The sequence below is a fragment of the Trifolium pratense genome, linkage group LG5, assembly GCF_020283565.1.
Source record: "Trifolium pratense cultivar HEN17-A07 linkage group LG5, ARS_RC_1.1, whole genome shotgun sequence".
NCBI lineage: Eukaryota > Viridiplantae > Streptophyta > Magnoliopsida > Fabales > Fabaceae > Trifolium > Trifolium pratense.
The window spans coordinates 16,718,762-16,739,851 of record NC_060063.1 but is presented as its reverse complement, the minus strand read 5'-3'; the positions used below and the strand labels follow the sequence as shown (position 1 = coordinate 16,739,851).

General features: G+C 33.9%; 1 protein-coding gene across 1 annotated transcript; it reads right to left on the bottom strand.

Annotated features, from left to right (window-relative positions):
* Window positions 1-5,470: 5,470 nt before the first annotated feature.
* On the bottom strand, window positions 5,471-6,396 carry LOC123886127. Its single transcript, XM_045935467.1, has 2 exons — window positions 6,032-6,396; window positions 5,471-5,807 (listed from the first exon to the last, which is right to left on the bottom strand). The coding sequence occupies exons 1-2, from the start codon at window positions 6,394-6,396 to the stop codon at window positions 5,471-5,473; spliced, it is 702 nt and encodes a 233-aa protein (XP_045791423.1).
* Window positions 6,397-21,090: the final 14,694 nt, after the last annotated feature.

Below are 21,090 nucleotides of genomic sequence, written 5' to 3'. Positions count from 1 at the left end.
GCTCGGTCATACTGAATGCAAAACCTTTCAAAGCTTATATTTAAGTTGTCGAACAATATCTAAATTACTACTTATCCTTATTATGATGTCTAACCTAATGTGAAAGCCTATAGACTCACCATGTTATTGGACTATCAAACTTTGTTCAGATTTCAGATTGGATGCACAACTTAACAATAATGAAATAAAACACCAAATTGTCCTAACAGGAAAAATTCACACTGATATTGAACATAATTGACAGCAAAGTAAGTTTCAAAACAAACCAAAACTGCAGTCTAATAATCACACCAAACATCTGAAATTGAACTATGAAATAAATGGCCAACACATATACAACATGCCCAAAGATCTATAATAAGGAAAAGAAATCATACCTCTTATATACACTATCATCAATGCACCATGAGCCTATATTTTTTGCAAACTTTCTCAATCTTCTTCAAACACAAACCTGCAATACAAATCTGTTAGCTGAAGTCTAGAAATAGAGTTGGATTATAAGATAAAACAACCTGTCGCTTTCTGCAACATAACATGTACACATGAAAATTGAAGATTCAGTACATCAAATCCTAATTCAAACATGTTAAAAAAGTTCTAATTCAAACAAATTGATGAGAATCCACAAAAAAAATTATCAAACACATGGTGGGCATGTACAAAATTGAAATAGATGAGTAATTAAATTATAAGACAACAAAGAAACTAAGAAGAAGAAGAACAACAACAATGCAAGAAATAGCATACACGAGAAGAAATTGGAAGCGATGACAAATTTACGGTCCTCTTACCTTCCATCCTCAACCCAAATTTATAGATGATGAAACTGTTTATGAAGGGAAAATTGGAGCACCAGATAAAGCATACATGACGACAAGAGCATATATGAGGAAGGTGTATTATAGAAACACAAAGGCATCCAAGTTCTGCGGGTCTTGTAAAACCAAGGAACGAAAAAAAAAAAAATCAAAACGGATCGACTTGGCACGAATGATTACAACCTACAGTGCCCAAATCCCGTTATCTATGTGTCAAGTGTATAGATATCACCCATAAATCCTGATACATCATTCCCAATTTTGTGGAAAAAGAGACATAAATCAAGATGAAGCTACTATGAATAAGAAAGAAAAACTACATAAATGAAAAATAGAATGAAATAGGAAACAAATTAATCATCCCTCACCAGTTCTTTCTCAATTGTTCTCAAAGCCACTGTGAAACTCCCCCAATACATTCTTGCTGCCTTTTGGTTCAAACCTGCAAGCCAAACAACCTGTTGTCGAGCTAATAAACAAATTAGTGATAAATAATCCCAAATAGAAACCCTCATCACAAAACTAAATTTGTGAAAATTTTTTCAATTAAGAAAATCAATAAAGAAGTTAAAGCAAAAATTAGGGATTACAAATACAAATGAAGAAAAATAGGTATTAAAGGAAAGAAAGTTAAGGGAAAAGAATCATTGACGAAAAATTTGTTGGTGAACCATCCTGTCAAAGCCAAACTATAATTTGTTGGTCCAAATTTCTCCATCCTTAATTTATAGACAACTGGATACCAAGAAATTCAATCGGGGAAAATTATACTACAGATTTCAAAATTCAAAACCAAAGAAACTTTGTTTAGCCAGGAAAATAAGACACCATATATAACCTACTACACCAGATGAAAACAATCAAGAACAACCTAGCTCTGTCTAGGAGGGAAAATAAGAAGAGCACATATCACCCACAACAGATGCATCCACACCAGTTGAATATAACATAAATTAATCAGTATAAACCATGAATACGTGCATGATATCAAAATAAGAACTTAAAACTGAGAAGCTACAATCAAAACTATATTTTACCTTGGACAAGAACCATCTCAACTCAATAGAGCCAGATTCATTTGGATTGAGAAAAGCAGGAACCTTCCACAACCGAACAATCCTGGCCTTAATCCGAACCCTTTCTTTGCCAGGAACGAGATCATCGATATCATCAAACGCATAAGACACCAAACCTTTCTCCATATGTGCGATCACCAGCTAGATGAGTGACACAACCGTGGCTGAATAAATATGAACAATTATGTCGAATTTATAGAACCCTAAAAATTTCAAATTAGGGAATTTCAATTGAGAGGGAAAATCTCACCACTAGTTAACACCCACACCAGAAAAACCCACAAAGAATCAGGTAACACCCACATCATATAAACCGAGGCAAAAATCTGTACCAGAAAACTATAATAGAACCAGATTCAAAGAACAAAAAAAAAAAAGCTATCTTGCAGAGGAAGCGTGGAGAAGAAGAGTCAATACTGTTACAAACAGTACCACAAAAGGACAAAAACAAGACACGATCGATAAAAAACAAAAACACCAGTTAATAAAAGAAATTTTATTAATTAAGTAATTAAATTAAATTAAATTAATTATGATTAACGTGGACGAAGGATTGCAATGAACAGTGCTAAAAACGCTGTTACGCTTTGTTAGGTGTATAGATTTTTCTAGGGTTTTTTTATTTATTATATTGTTTGTTGATGTTTTGTTATTATTGGTTTGTATACCATGCACGTTGTTGTTGGTTTTGGCCTATTTGTAGTGTTGTATTTGAATCTCTATCCTGCTATATTGTGCATGTTTTGTTAACTTCCAAAGCACTACTAACTTACATCTTATTGAACTTACATTCCATGATATTCTTCCTACTCTACTTAAAACTCTCTAATTCCAAATATTCTACTCAACTTGCATTCCATGGTACTGTTTTGAGTTGTAATTCTTGTGTGGATTGGATTTAACTAGTCTCGTCTTGTGTTTTTGCTGCTGTTACATGCCAGATTTGCTACTTTCTTATTTTGTTATGACACGCCCAAACCGTGGTCCAGATTTACAACTTTCAATTTCTTCAAATACTACTATAAGTTAACAACAATGTACTTGTTTGATTGCTTAACTTTAACTTTTCTTATTCATATACTATTTGTCAAGGTTGTCAGAACCGGACCGGTCATCGAACCGGCGAGCTCACCGGTTCAAGGTTCAATTGGTCGGACCGGGTTCAATCGGGGTCGAACCGTTTTTAATTAAATATATATTTTAATTAATATATAAATAAATATATATGAATAATTGTTGAATATTTCATAATTTCACATATTAAAAAGATAAAATGTCACAAGTCAAAATAAAATAAAATTTATAATTCAAACAAAATGAAAAATAGATGAAAAACAAAAACATTTCCTATTCCTACAACGTCGTTGTTTTGTTTCAGATTTTTTTAAAAAAAAAAAATTAAAACGACGTCGTTTTGCCTTTTTTTTAAAAATAAAAATAAAAATCTGCAAAACCGCTTGAACCGCCCGGCCGGTTCGCCGGTTCGACCCCGATTCACGCGTTTTTTTGCCGGTCGGTTTCCTATCCGTTTTTTGCTCAAAACCGAACCGTTTTCATGACCGGTTCACGGTCCGACCGGTCCGACCGGCCGGTTCGGTCCGGTTTTGATAACCTTGTTCTTTTCTTATCTTAAAGTTTCACATTATACTTTTCATAAATTTCTCATTTAGGTCAAAATGCAATAGAAAGCACAAATACAAGAAAAAATAGAAGAGGACGAACTATTGGCTTAGGTGTCGCAAAAAAGAAAAAGAAGAATGCTACTAGAAAATTGAATGTTCATATTCCAATTGATAAAATGGTAGCTGTTGGACCAGGAGCTGCGGATTTTGTGACTGGGATCTCAACCATTGTCCTAAAGGATGCTCTTTTTAATGTCAAAAATTGGAGAAAAATACCAGAACCTATATTTGACAGGATTGTTTTCCAAAGTTTTGGTAAATTATAATCTTGTACAATTTTATTTTATTTCTTATTTTATTTTATTTATTCTATGGAGAACTTACAATAGTTTCATTTTTACAACAGTTTCATTCTTCTATGGAGAACCTATATCTGACATTGATAAGACAACACATAATAGTGAAGTTATTCTTGATACTGCTAAAAGACTCTATCGAAATCATAGATGTAGATTTCATCGACATTTTAGGCAATACAAAACAAATTAGAAGTTCTTGGTAGATTATTTTTCAAGTCTAACTATACGGTATGTTTGTATTAAATCTACTATAAATATAGATGATTTATGTAAACAATTACTATATTTTATATTTGTATTATTTTTAGGCAATCGGTAAAAGGAACAAATTAAATAAAGCAATACAAGTTATTGGGATGTTACATTATTAATCATAGATGTGGAAGAAAGTCATTTCAAGCTTTGAGCTATGATGTGGTAATCAATAACATTATGAACTATTTTTATTTTATTTTTTATGTATATTGTTCATTGAATTGACAACTTATATGTTTTGTGATGATGTAAATTTGTTTATAGAGAGATCCTGAAACTCAAAAAGAGTCCAACTTTCAAGACTTGTGACGAATGACTCACACAAATAGCAATGGAGAATATATAAATGATGCTTTTAGGGAAGTTCATGTATGTCATGTTTAAGTGCTAAGTAATTTGCAAAACATATATAATTGTGGTTAATTTGTTATTTCTAATTATAAAACATTTTTTATAGACAAAGGTTCAAGAAAAATATTCATATCTTGTAGAAGCTGAACACGTGGACAAAGATAAATACAAGCTTACAAATATTGCTTTTAAAGTAGTTGTAGGAGAGAGATTGGGATATAGTCGTGGGTTAAGTGCTGGAATTAAACCACAAAATAGAAAAGCTACTACATGTTTACATGAAGAATTGAAAACTGAGTGTGAAAAGAAGCATGATATAGAAATGAAACTAAAAGATGTAGACTCAACTCCAAGAAGAACGAAAAATGAGGGAAGAAATGATGTAGAGTCAAAGACAATTCAGAGAAAAAAATGGAGAAACAAGTTGAAGCAAAATGACAACTATGTTACGTCAAATGCTGAATATTTCAGTAAGTTGAAGCAGATTTTTGGATTTTGTCTAGTGTTGGCTTTAGTTTTTGAGGTCTTTGGTTTATCTGTTATTAATGGTGTTTTGTGTTTCACTACTTGTGTGGCTTGTTTGGGTATTAATTTTCAGTTATTTTTATTTATTTATTTTTTTTTTGAACCAAACAAACTTAATTCATATCATTAACTAATAAATGTTCAATACATAAGGGAATAATCTCAAATCTATGAAAACTAGCTTAAACATTGGCCGCCCTAGAAAGAGTATGAACAACCAAATTCGCTTGTCTCCTAACAAACTTAACCTCAAAGTTTACAGAAGATGACATATGAATAATAATGTCGTTAACAATTAAAATAAACTCCGAATTGCCCCGTCTTCTCGAATGGATGGCGTCAACCAACAATTTTGAGTCACTTTCAAATTGGACTCGCTCAAATCCACGATGAATAGCCTCTTTCATTGCATGTAATAGTGACAATGCTTCGCCTTCCACTACGGAATAAAAAGTCTGTTGTCATTGAGTCAAGCCAGCCACAAAATGCCCATTGGTATCACGAAAGCAAAGACCTATAAATGTAACACCGGACCCACCTACAAACGCAGCATCAACATTACACTTTATCCATCCCGCTTCTGGTTTCTCCCACCGAACCGACCTAGGATCCTCAATAGGAACAACATTATGACGCTCCAGTTGGTGGACAGTAAACCATTCATTCCAGACGACGAACACCATATTTCCAACTTGGCCCGGGGACTGAATAATGTCATTCCAAATCTTTTCGTTTCGATTATGCCAAATGCACCAAAATAACAATGCAACCCGTCCTATCATTGCACTGTCCTCGTTTCTGCACATTCGAAATACCCTGTATGCGACAGTCCCATGCTGGTAAGTTGCATTATGCAGCAACTGTGACAGGCCTGCGACCGCCCAACATTCGCGCGTTGCTTCGCATCCAAAAAACACATGAATATCATCTTCGACCTCAACATTGCACACAAGACAACTTAGTTCACATTCTACATAACGTTGTCTCAAGAGAACTCGCGTCGGCAAACACCCCTACACAACCTCCATAGTAAGTGACGTGTTTTGTGAGGAGATTGAGCTTTCCAAATATCATTCCAACTGCCCTCTACATGGTGCCTATCGCTTCGAATAATACATCTCATGGCTAGATTGTAACCAGATTTAACTGAATAACACCCATTCCTTTCCTCCTCCCAAACCACGTTATCCTCTTTAACCGAACTAATAAGAGGGGTTGCAATAATCTCGTCCACTACCCGACCTGTAAACAAGTTACGAATCTTAGCTATATCCCACGCTTTATAATTCTCAAGTAACAGGTCTTTAACAACTAAATGATAAACATCTTCCACTTGAGGTGAGGACACCCATCGATCAACCTTTCCAGGCAGCCATGGATCATACATAACACGGGTTCTGTCGCCACTACCAATCCGCCACCGACACCCGTGTAAAAGAATTTGTCTAGCCTTCCAAATGCTACGCCACGCAAAGCTAGGATTATAACCCAAAGATGCTTCGAGTAATGATGAGCGTGGAAAATACCTTGCTTTAACTAGTTTAGCCGCCAACGAGTCCGGATGTTGAATGATGTTTCATGCTTGTTTAGCCACCATAGTCATATTGAACGCTTCAAAATTACGAAAGCCTAAACCACCCTTCGCTTTAGGGCATGCAAATCCGTCCCAAGCTAACCAGTGGATCCCTTTATTGTTGTTACCTCCGCCTCCCCACCAAAAGGCATTCAACATTTTCTCGATATCATCAATGAGTGAGGAAGGAAGGATAAACATACTCATAACATATGATGGGATGGCTTGAAGCACAAATTTTATCATAACCTCGTTACCGGCCTTAGACAATGCTCTTCCCCTCCAAGAATTCATTTTCTTCCAGATACGATCCTTGATGTAAGAGAATATTGCTTTCTTGCTCCTTCCTATCATTGACGGAAGACCAAGATATATACCTGTTCCTAAAACATGACGGACACCAAGTATACGAGATAGGTCTTCTTTATCGACAGGGGACAAATTGCGACTAAAAAATACTTCGGATTTGGCCAAATTAATTTCCTGACCAGAGGCTAGTTCATAAGTATGAAGAATGCTCATAAGCTGATTTACCTCTGCTACACTTGCCCATCAAAACAAGAAACAATCATCCGCAATTAGTTATTTTTATTAGAACAAGATAATTTGTAATTTTTTCATTTTTGATATTGACAAGGATAATTTATGACATTTTATATTTTGATGTTTATATTAATGTATTTATTCTTGGTACATTTTTTAATGTTATATTAATTTGTGTTTGTTTCTTGATTTAAAATATTACAATAAAAAAAACAATAAAATTACAACGTAAAAGAATTATTTTTGTATACTTATGATAATTTAAATTAAGTGATTCATTCTCCACAAAAAAATTCCACAAAAAAAAATTAAGTGATTGGTGCTAATTATTTTTTATAAAAAATAAAAAAATATATAATTACATTTATAGTTGGGAAATCTAATTTATTGAAAAAAAAATATTTTTGCAGCGACTTTAGTTGGTGACAAAAATACATTTTTCTAGCGACTTTAGTTGTTGACTGCAGCAACTTTAGTTGTTGGCAAAAATACATTTTTGCAGCGACTTTAGCTGTTGACAAAAATACATTTTGCAGCGACAATAGTCAGCATACGACAGCAATCTTTGTTGTTGCGAAAACATTAGTTATGGCAGCGACATTGATTGTCCTTACAAAACTTTTCGCAACGGCACGTATGCCAATGACATGCAGCAACAATTTTGTTGCTGCGAAAAATACATTTCGCAGCAATTTTGTCTTTTTCTCAACAAGATTTGTCGCTGCCAAAAACCTTTTTTCTTGTAGAGTGTGCAATCTATGCAAAGTAAGAAAGGTTGTAGCAAATCTTGTGACTCAATTTCTAACCAACTCACTTTTCATATGTGTCACGGGATCCACTTCGACTCTAGTTACTAACAAAATATGTGGTCATTCATATATGAAAGTTTATAAATAAGCAGAGACAATAACGGATAATAACTAAATAGTAATTGTATATAGTCTTGTTCGAACCAAATTACATGCCTGAGCGTTCATAATGGAGTTCATCTACTCGACCTAACCTAAAGGGACTTAGCTACTATTAAGCATATTGAACAATAAAGAAAACATGCATAAAAATAACATCGATTCCTTGCGGAGGAAGTTTCGTCTCCCGATGGTGGGGGAGAGTCTCCTTCCCTTGAGAGCTCCGTAGCCCTCCTTTGCTCCTCCTCCTTTGCTCCTTAGAGGCTTATAGCTCTCTAAACTTCTGAATGAATGATTGTGAAGTAGGAGAGCTATATTTATAGTGTTTTTGGGCTTGGGCTGTACGCACCATCGTACCGCAATGATATCCATCGTGGCGCGATGAGATTTTAACTTGGCGCACAAGATTTTCTGATTCTGCGCAGATTTTCAGCATTTTCATTGTGGCTCGATGTAACCCAGCGTGGCGCGATGTCGTGCATAATTAGATTTTTGCTCCAACACAAAAGTTGTAGCTCATTGTCTTACCTATTCATAGAACTTACTATTTCACTGAAAATTTAAATATCTTGTGTTTGGTGGAAATTGATAACCTCCTTCGCCACAATGGTAAATCACTAAAGGATTATGAGTGCTTGCCAAAAGTCAGCTATAATGATGAATTCCATGAAAAATATTTTACTTGCGATCAAGATAAAATGAAGTTGTTGCATGCACAACACCTTCAAAATTCTTAAGTTCAAAAACTTATTTTTTACTATTGGACCAAACCCTTGAAATTTTAGTTAACTATCTCACTACTATTGCTTTCACCCACTTTAATTAGCAATATCCACATTATTAAAAAATTAGCGAATTTTGATTTTTACCTCTATAAAAAAATTACATATTCTTATCTCATAACAATTACGGTTTAATTATTAATTTATGTTCATTTTAATATCAATGTCATGAGCATTTTATGTTGCAAATGTGTCTATTTTATATCTATATATTACTAAAAGTTTGTATTATGTTCAAAACATATCAAAATTTTATCTATTATAAATTTTAAAAAAAATGATATTTTTTAATTTTTATAGAGACAAAAACCAAAATTTGTTAATCTTATAGACACGAAAAATATATCTAACCCAAAAATACACTTATAAGTTATAACAGAATGGAAGTATTTTTTTTAATGGAGCTAAAGATCGAACCTACGGCCTCCAGCATACTACTCATCAAACCCCTCACCATTAGACCAAACATAGTCGGTAACTTGTTTTATGTGTTTTTTATTAAGATAATTATATTTATATTCGGTCTACCTTTTCATTTGGAGTTACATAGTATCGGTCCATTGGGGACACTAATTACTAGTTGGTTTACATTGGTCCATAGGCGCGTGAGCATAGTTCAAACAAACCCACTTAAAATCTTTACTAAACTTTGACCGGCCATCATATTAGCAAATAAACGTATTGCTAAGATAAGGCGCTAATGACGGTGGGACTCACGAAAAATATATCTAACCCAAAAAATACACTTATAACAACACTGAAGTGTTATATATTTTTTTATTAAGATAAATAAAATAAATAAAACCGAAGTGGTATGATTCATCATTGTTGTTTTTTATAACAAACAAATTTATTAAGAAAAATAGCAAAATCCCTTAAAAATGAAAAGGTGCAAATTCCGGAAGAAAAAAAGTCCAGTCGAACAAAGTTGGGCTTATGAAGAGCTCTTTAGCATGGCCATAGACAACCCAATTATATATAGACGGTTAACAAATTTAATGTGAGATTTACTTTTGCCACCTACTTATTTTTTTGCGCGCCTTATGAATTTACCAAAATATTCCCAACTGCTACTAAGGTAGCGGATACTCCTAAAAACACCATACTTTTATAACGTCCACTACTTAAGTAGCAGAAGTCTATTATATATAGACGATTTTTATACCATTAAACATAAGCTATGATAAAAGAAATACAATAATTTTAAAAAAAATATATGAATACAATTGATGCTAATAATAACGTAGTGCAAAATATGTTAGTATTATTTTTAAAATAAAAAAAAAACCATACACATGATGAGTCATGCATGGTCTAGAGAGTCATTCAAATTGAGCGAAGAGCAATCATATAAATTAGTTGATATTAAATTTATAGATACTCCACTTATAAAATACTTAATATCCATTTTTTTAATCAATATGAAACTTAACTCATCTTACACTACCACAACAATCTCGTGGTTATTTGTCCCACTTAGTGATTTGTCGATCTTCGTTGCATCGATCGCAACACCAACAATCACATGTTGTATATTCATCAATGATTTGACACCGTTTCTCACCCGTATGAATTCTTATTTGTATCACTCTAGCATACTTTATTATCATGAAATCTTGTCTCCTTGATTTTAGCATCAATTGTTCGTTAATGCAAGGAGACTATGTTTGACTTTATCAATCCCAGATATTGTCTAACTCATCAAACAGTATTAAATTTCTATCGAGATTTAACGATGTTTAGTCTCAGTTGGATAACTTGAGGAGTACACATTATGTGTTCTTCCACTCTCAATCAAATTTTCTCTATAAGTAAGAGTTAATTAGAGTCGAACCTCTAACCACTTACTTAAAAGTTCAAAATTCTTACAACTTAAATGAATCCATGGTTGGTGCCTCTGTTTGTTTCTAGCAAGATATTCCCTTTTCACAAAACCACGAAAAAATTACCTCTTTAAACCACCATACACTTACCAATAAAAAAACACCACCATACACACGTCTCTTGCTACTGAACATGCAACCAAGACTATTTAAAAGTCTTTATAATAAGTACGACAAATCTTTTACCACATTGAATCAATAAGTATCATCATTTGATCTAATATTTGATCCAATTGATCAAATATTAATTCAATAGTAATAATAAACTTTTGCGTGATAAAAGTCTTATTTCACTTATTGTAAAAAAAAAAGAAGTCTTATTTCACTTATATACCATTAGAGCTGTCAAATGGACTGACCTGACCCAGTCAATCCCGGCTCATCCCATCTCGTTGGGTTGGGCATAAATATGGGCTAGACCGGCCCAACTATTATTGGGCTACACATTTGTGAGCCCGACCCAGCTCGTATGGGCCATGTGAGCTAATGGGTCTGGCCCGACCCATTTCATGTTATTTTTTCCCATTTATTCAATATTTTTTTACATGACTTTGATCTATTAGTTCCTCATAATTATCAATTTTATTGAGATATAATTGTATGCAAGTGTAAATAATTTTTACATCAACACTAAATATCAATTAAACTCAAGCTTGATTCTTATAAAAGAAATTAAATCAAATTAATAAATTATAAACTTAAGTTTTTAAAGAGTTTTAGGTAAATATGACCATTTTTATCATGCTTACACATTTAACTATATTTTTTATAATAACTTGTCAATTAGATGATAATTTTTTATGTTTTAATTAATATTATTTTGACAAAAATGACATAAATTTTTCGATAATGGGCCGACCCAAAGTCCAATAGGCTAGCCCAGCCTAGCCCAATTTTCATTCGGGCTACATGAGCTTGGGCCAAAAAAATTCGATTTCATTGAGCTAGATTTTTTGAGGCCCGATCCGCTCAAGCCCGTAGGCTACCCCGATTTTGACTGCTCTATATACCATTGAAAGGTATGATGTTATCAGTTTATCACAAATGATATAGATTCGTAGATTGGGGTACCAGTACCATAATGAGTTTCCACGAAATTTCGTGGTACCAAAACTTTGCATCACTGGTGGTACTACTACATGTACTACAGTACATGTTATGCTGCCTTATGATTATGAGTGGAGTAATAACGTCGACCAAATTTGCGCGTTAATACATTATTATTACATAAGCATATATTCTAAACTTTAGCAAATGGTAATACTAATAACAAACCCATTGATGTGGATATGTAGTATTTGATTTAAAGCTTTAATAATGGCGTTAGTTGTGGTTGTTTAATGGTCACATATCCATTTTCTCTTTATAGTTTATTAGTTTATGGTGGTGTGCCCATGACGTACTATATATGAAATTATGTACACCATTACTTCCAAGAAGACTACTCCTACCGTGGCTAACAAGCTACTTAGTACTAATATTAGGGCTCGTTTGACTCAGTCTTTTTTAGAGCTTAGACAAACAACTTATGCAATTTTATATATTATTATAAGTTTGTTAAGGTAATTTATGATAAAATAACTTATAAAATTACAATTTTCACTAGTGTGAACTTATAAAATAGTATAAAATCTAATTTATATTGTATAAGCTGTTTGCATAAGCTCTAAAAAAATGGGCCAAACGAGCCCTTAATACTCTATAATTACAGATTTAGGAGTACATTTTTTTAGGGATAACACTTTAGTCAATTAATCAATTAATTATAGGAAAAACTCTTACTAGCCGGTAAATTAATCCTAATACTTATTGGTAGTTGATTAATCTTTTTTTTTGACACATGTAGTTGATTAATCCTAATAATTATTCTCAACTATAAAAAAAAAACTATGATAAAGTTATTTTTTTAACAGCAAAAGAATATATTAATTAATATAAAAGAGGTAACCGTACAAGACGGACTTAACCTACTCCTCTAGATAAGATATAGTACTACACCCAATCAATACAAGAAAAATCAGTGCTAATAATCTCTATCCCCACCAAAATGACATTACCTAACATACAGTCGAAAGGATAAACACACCATTCGCAAAATAAACATGGTGACTTAGCTTTTTTTGATAAAAGTCATTTTCAAGAAACTAATTGTATATTTTCAAAATTGTCCTCCGGCGATCGAACCTTTGCCTTAAAAATCCTTTCATTTTGTGCACGCCAAATAATTGAATGCCAAACCAACAAAACGCCTTCAAAGTCTTTCTTACCTTTTTCTATATATTGAAAAGAAGCCTTCCAATAAAGACGGAATGGAATCCGACAATACCTTAGACAAACCAAACCATTACGGATACGTTAACATATTTATAACTTTGATTTATGTGTTATAAGTAAATAAATAAGCTATATAGTGCTAAGTGTGTATATCAACCAACTTATGTTGTACATATTATGTCAGGTTAACATATACTCCCTCCGTCCCAAAACTTTAGTCTTTTTAGAGTTTTGCACGGAGATTAAAAAAATGATAAGTAAAGTCATTTTTATCTTTACAAATATATTTAATTAATGCTTTAACTTTTGTAAAGGTACAAATGGTAAAGTATCACTAAATGTGCATTGGTTTTTTAAAAAGACTAAAGTTTTGGACAAAATTAAAAAGCTAAAAAGACTAAAGATTTGGGACGGAGGGAGTACGATGTTTCTTATTTGGCATTTTACTCTTTAAATATATTTTTAAGCAGTCAATTTTAAGTTGTTAAAAAAAAATTAAGTTTCATACATAACATTACTGTTAAAAGAGACACTAAAGATATTTGTAATTTTGATACATTGAATAAGTCATAGATGATTAAAATGACTATATGTACGTCCATATATTTTCATAAGTTAAAAGACCAAATTTACATAAATTAAGAATTTTTTTTTAACCGCAAAAGTATATATACATAAATTCTCAAAACGAGAATAAGTAGAAGTACAAGTAATACTAGACCCACAATTGGGTAGAAGTACAAAAAGTACTCAACCAGTATATAAAAACGCACAAAAAAAAACATCTTAGGTCCTAAAATAAAACACCCAAGATACCACCACTCCAAGAAAAACAAGCCTACATAAATTAAGAACTAAATTGACCAATTTTAAAGTTAAATGATCAAATTACATTAACTTGCATAAATTAAAAAAATCAAATTGACCAAATTTGAGAATTAAGAGACCAACTAAACATGTAAAATAAAGAATTTAATTTATATGCACAGTCAGTATAAAGTTATTTTACACATACATATTCAATAATATACTGACACATTATGTATGTAATTTAAAAACACATGATGTGTCACATTCATTAAATGATGTGGCAACACATCATTAGATGTATGTATAAAAAATCTTTATACCGACAGTTAGGGGTGTACATGGGTTGGGCAAATCCGGTCGACCCGGTCAAACCCACCCAACCCAACCCAAAAAAGTGGGTTGGGTCGGGCAAGTGGGTGGATATGGATTTCAAAAATGAAAAACCCATTAAAAAAATTGGGTTTCGGGTAAAACCGGACCCAACCCAAAAAACCCACTAACCCACTAGTGCTATGTTTCTTGAAATTTTTTTATGAAAATACTAAAGATTTTTTCATTTGATTATTAAATATTTTTTATATTGAAAATGAGTTATACTATTTTTTACGAAAATAAAAAAGATTGAATAATTTTTATAAACAAATATGATAAGTTTTCGCATTTTTTTTTAAAAATTTAAAAAATTTGAATAATTTTCATAAATAAATATAGTGATTCATGGTTTAGTCATTTGATATTAAAAAAAGCAAAAAAATCATTTGGATAACACGCTATCCAACCCGTAAATTAGTAGATTTACACACAAAAATGAGTGATTATTTTTTATAGTGAAAAAAAGTTACCCTATTTTTCAAGAAGATACATTGATTGAGTTATTTTTTATGAGAAAATATGATGATTCAATATTTAGATATTTAATAAAAAAAATAGAAAAATAATTTGGGTAACCCACAACCCAACCCAATCCAACCCGGAAATTAGTGGATTTACCCAACCCGGCCCAATGTTATAACGGGTTGTTATTTTATTAAACCCAACCCGGAGTACCATATGTGGTTTGGGTTTTGGTTTTGGCCAAACCCAACCCAATCCGGCCCACGTACACCCCTACCGACAGTACACAACAATTAAACTCTAAAATAAATTAATAGACCAAACACGTATTACACCAATATCATTTCTGCCATAGTATATGATGTTTGGCACTGGCATAAAATATTTTCAAATATTAATTAAGGTAAATTTTAATCCATGGTGGACTAATATTTAAAAAATATTTAAAATATTTTTGATAATATACACTTTTTTTTACGATTTCGATAATATACATGTATATATATATATATATATATATATATATATATATTTGAAAGTATAATTTAATGGTTATTTTTATTTTTATGATTAAAATAAATACTTAATTGACATCGATTTTTTTTTTTTGGTATTCAACGGGGCCTAAGCTCAAAGGAAGAAAATTGCATTGAAATTAAGCCGGGAAAGAGACACCCCTATAATCATCGTCAACAATATGAATCATCTCAGAAAGGGGGTGCTAAAAAATCACGGTACTACCATCGCCTTCACAACCTATATTAGCAAGCATATCTGCACATCGATTGACCTCTCGAAATACATGGTTAATTTTCACCTACTGAAAGTCTTCAAGGAGTTTACAAATCTTCTTCATGAGGTTACCTCCCATAATGCTTCCATTTTTGTTGTCTTGTAAATTCCTCACTATCACTTTTGTGACTTGTGAGTCTACCCTCAACTCTAGCCTGCTCACTCCTCATCTTTTAGCAAGAAGAAAACCTTCAAAAATAACATATATAATAAAGATATCACTCGTACTGAGTTGACATTAATAATATTATTTTTGTAACCGTAAAAATGAGAAGGGTCCTAATTTTTATCTTTTAAAAACATCATAGACGGTCGTTAGAATTTCTGATGATTTTAATCATTGGTCCATGGTGGATGTAATGAACAACTTTTTAGTTGTTCATTAATTTACTAATTTACTCTACTTCGAGGGTAGAGAAACCTCCTAAAACAAAATAAAAACTAAAGACTAATTTTTCATTGATTTGATTGATAATTATTACATTCACTACTACTCAATATATAGGATAGATAATTAGGGGTGTGCAACAAATTTGGCTATTCTTAACCAAATTACTAACCAATCCATATACAATCTTAGTTTGCAAAATCCATTTAAAAAAAACCCACACCACTCTAATAAAAAAACACCAATTATAAACCATAACCATATTTTATAATAGTTTTTCGACTCGTTCGATCTCCTCCGAGTTAACTCACCTCTCTAAGAGTAAAGGAATAGCAGAAATCACGATTTCAATGCAACATACCAGCTCCGATTTCTGACCTAACTCTCACGATCTCGATTACAATCGCTGCCAAGAAGTGAGTTCGGTTCTCATCAGCTGTTGGTCGCCGTCATCACTGATTTGGTCGCCGTCGAGCCGAATTTTCTCTCTGTAATCATCAAGTCCTCCTCCGCATTTATTCACGGTATTATCATGCCTCTCAAGTTTTAATTTTGTTATTACGGTCGTCGCTCCTGAGTTACTCTATTAGGGTTCTTCTGTGAGTGTTTTGGTCGTCGATTCGACAGGATTCCTTTTCTCTTGTGATCCGATTCCTGTTGTGGTCGCTTGATTTCTGTCTTAATTGACTGTTAGTGTATTCAATTCATGGTTGATTTGCTTACTGTTGGAAGTTACATGTGGGTGGGATTTGTCTTCTTTTCACATTTTGGCAATTATCCCAATCGTGTTTGATACCAATTCAAGGAATGGTGAGGATGAAGGGGATAAAATATTGTAGCTAATTTTTTTTTCATTTGAAGAGGAGTTTGTTGACTATGAAACAGATTGTGTAACCAAGGTGTGTCTATGAATACCACTACTTTGCTTTGTGAAACGGTAATGACAGAAGGTTTCCAAGTTGTTGAAGAAGATGAGTATCATTAGCTGGAATTGTCGAGGCTTGGGCAATCTAAGCTCAATCCCAAAATTTAAGTACCTCATTCGGTACTATAATCCGGATGCAATCTTCTTATGTGAGACCCTAGTCCACCGTAATAAAATTGAAGAGTTACGCATTCTACTGGGTTTTGACAATTGTTTTGCTGTTGATAGAGAAGGTAGAGGAGGTGGTGTTGCTTTACTTTGGAAATCCACAATTCACTGCAATATTACTAATTATTCGTCCAATCATATAAATGTTGAGATTGATGATGCTCATAGAGGTACTTGGAGACTCACAGGATTCTATGGTTACCCCGGTGGTAGTAGACGACGAGACTCGTGGAATTTCCTTCGAAGACTCTCCCAAAGCTCTCAACTTCCGTGGTGTATAATTGGAGATTTTAATGACATCTTGGATGCTATTGAAAAGAAAGGTAGAAGTGAGAGACCAAATTGGCTGATCAGCGGTTTTCGTCAGGCTGTTTTAGATACTGGTTTATCAGATGTTCATATGGAAGGGTACCCATTCACTTGGTTTAAGAGTCTAGGCACCCCTCGTGCGGTGGAAGAAAGGTTAGATCGTGCTTTAGCTAATGAAGCTTGGTTTCAGCTCTTTCCAAATGCAAAATTAGAGAATTTGGTTGCCCTTGCCTCAGATCGTTATCCTATACTTCTTGACCGTGATCCTATAATAAGAAGTTGTAGGGCCCGACGCAAATTCAAATTTGAAAATGCTTGGTGCATTGAAACCGAGCTGGATGATGTTGTTCATAGGAGCTGGTTGTCAACTTTGGAGAGGCCAATCATGCCACGATTAGAAGTGTGTGCGGAAGATTTGTCCCAATGGAGCAAAAATCATTGTCACAACCTCAAAAAAGAAATTGAAGATTGCCGAAAGAAGCTACAACATGCTCGTGACCAAGGTAGTGTGAGTAATGCTAATTATGTTAATGCTTTGCGGAAACGAATGACACATTTGTTGGTTCAAGATGATCTCTTTTGGCGTCAACGTGCAAAAAATCATTGGTATAGAGATGGTGACCTTAACACTCGCTTCTTTCATGCTTCAGCCACCTCTCGTAGGAAGGTAAATCGTATTTCTTATTTGAAAGATGATAGTGGCTTAAGGACTACTGATATTTCTGGAATGTGTAATTTGGCCAAAAATTATTTTGATGAGTTATTCCAAAAACAAGCTAGCACTCGTGGTCCTGTAATTAGTACCATAATGCCTACTATCTTTGATGATGACAATGAGAAGCTTACTTCCCCTTTTAAAATAGAGGAGTTTAAAGAGACTTTATTTTCTATGCATTCTGATAAGTGTCCCAGTCCCGATGGGTTCAATCCTGGGTTTTATCAGCATTTTTGGAATTTATGTAGTCAAGACATTTTTCATGAGTGTTGCTCTTGGCTTCATTCAGGACAGTTTCCCCCTACTTTAAATATGACCAATATTTCTCTCATTCCTAAAGGTGAAGTTCAAAGTACTATGGAAGATTGGAGACCGATTGCTTTATGTAATGTTCTTTACAAGTTGGTTTCTAAAGTTCTTGCTAATCGGCTTAAGAGGGTCCTAGATAAGTGTATCTCAGACAATCAATCAGCCTTTGTGCCTGATCGGTCTATTCTTGACAATGCTATGGTGGCTATAGAGGTGGTCCACTTCATGAAATCCAAAACTAGAGGTAAACTGGGTAATGTTGCTCTCAAGTTGGACATCAGCAAAGCTTATGACCGCATTGATTGGGACTATCTCAAAGAGGTGATGATTAAAATGGGCTTCTCACACCAATGGGTGAAGTGGGTGATGATGTGTGTGGAATCGGTGGATTACTCTGTGATTGTAAACGATGATATGGTTGGTCCCATTATTCCGGGGAGAGGTTTAAGACAAGGTGACCCTTTATCACCGTATCTTTTTATCATATGTGCGGAAGGGCTCTCATCTCTTATCAAACAAGCAGAAGCTAGAGGCGATATTCATGGCATCAAGATATGCAAAAATGCTCCTATTATATCTCACCTATTATTTGCAGATGATTGTTTTTTGTTTTTCAGGGCTGATGAGCATGAGGCTTATATTATGAAGAATATTTTGTCCACTTATGAAGCTGCATCGGGACAAGCTATTAGCCTTCCCAAATCAGAGATCTTTTGTAGCAGGAATGTATCACAGGTTGTCCAAAATTCCATTACCAATATCCTAGGTGTTCAAGCAGTCTTGGGAACAGGTAAATATCTTGGATTACCGTCGATGGTTGGAAGAAGCAAGAAACAAACTTTTAATTATATTAAAGACAGAGTCTGGCGCAAAATTAATTCTTGGAGTAGCAAGTGTCTGTCTAAAGCAGGGCGTGAAGTTTTGATCAAATCAGTTCTTCAAGCTATTCCATCATATGTCATGAGTATTTTTCTAATTCCCAGTTCTCTCATTGATGCCATTGAGAAAATGATGAATTCCTTCTGGTGGGGCCACGATGGGTCTAATAACAAAGGTATACACTGGTTGGCTTGGGACAAACTCTCGGTGCACAAAAATAAAGGAGGTATGGGGTTTAAAGATCTTACTGCGTTCAACATTGCCATGCTTGGTAAACAAGGGTGGAAATTTCAATCTTCTCCGAATAGTCTTGTATCACGCTTATTCAAAGCTAGATATTTTCCCCATAGCAATTTCTTGGCATCATCACTTGGTCACAATCCAAGTTATGTTTGGAGGAGCATATCAAGTGCTAAATTCCTTGTTCGTGAAGGCGCTCGATGGTGTATCGGCTCAGGCGAAAATATCGCTATACTTGGGGAACCATGGATTCAAGGTGGCACGCCGATCTCAGCTTCTAATCCAAGTGTCATGCATTTACAAAATATTAAAGTGAAGCACCTTATTAGCAACACCACAAAGGAGTGGGATAGTCATGTCATAAATAATTTATTTGATCAAGGTACAGCTGATGCTATTTTGAGAACACCTTTGTTTCAGCAAGTTACTTCGGATAAATTGGTTTGGAAAGCGGAGAAAAAAGGGAATTACACGGTCAAGAGTGCATATAGGTTGTGTGTTGAAGAACTTCTTGATACCTCTCATCTTAGTCGTCCCGGGTTTTGGTCCGGCATTTGGCGTCTCAAAGTTCCTCCCAAGGTGAAGAACCTCCTTTGGCGAATTTGTCGAGGGTGTTTTCCAACACTTGCTCGGTTGAGAAACAAAGGTATACAATGTCCATCAAATTGTGTGGTGTGTGATGACAATTATGAAGATACTGGCCATATTTTTTTTTATTGTCCTTTGTCTATTCGAGCTTGGCAATCCATTGGCTTGTGGGAAAAGGTGGAGGCAGCTGTGAAAACCACAACTACTGCGGCAACCTCCATTTTTCTATTGCTGCAACAACTCGATGAGCAGCAAGCAACACACATGGCTGCACTTATGTGGAGTATATGGAAGCATAGAAACTTAAAGCTTTGGCAAGATGTAACAGAGACAAGTTCTCAAGTGGTGGCCAGAGCAATTAAGTTGATTGAGGACTGGATCAATGCGCACAAAGCAGCGGCGAGGCAGCAACCAGAGGGTACTCGGTCTGACAACAGTAACGCTTCTGAATTAAGGTCTATTAACAGGTCGGTACAAGCTCCTATTTGATGGAGGAAACCGACAACAGGGAGATATAAGTGTAACATTGATGCGTCATTTTCATCTCACAGCAACCGGGTGGGTATTGGAATCTGTATTCGTGACGACGAAGGCCGGTATGTGCTTGCTAAGTCTATGTGGTTATCACCTATATGCAATGTGGATATTGGAGAAGCTTTGGGTTTGCTTCATGCAATCAAATGGGTTAGTGAGTTACAACTTGATGCAGTAGACTTTGCTCTAGATTCAAAGTTAGTAGTGGACTATTTCAATAAAGGGGGATGTGATATCAGGGGCGTCTTCGAGTTTTAGGAGGCTCTGTGCAAAATATAAAAGTGACCCCTTAATAAAAAAAATTAAAAAAAATTATCGATTTAAATTGCATATAATATAAAAAAAACATTCTTGTAAACATATAAATTATCAATATTAAATCTTACATTAAATTAAATGGAACAAGAAATACAAAATAATTATCTTTGAATATAACGTCAAAAAGGAACATCATAATCTAAGATTAAATTTTATGCAAAGATTAAAATGGACTAGAACTATATTTACGAGTATAGATAACTAATATATTGATACTCATGATATTTATGAACATTAACAATATATAACTATTATTTTAGGGCCTAAAAATTAATCTATTAATATACATCTGATATTTTATAGGTATAA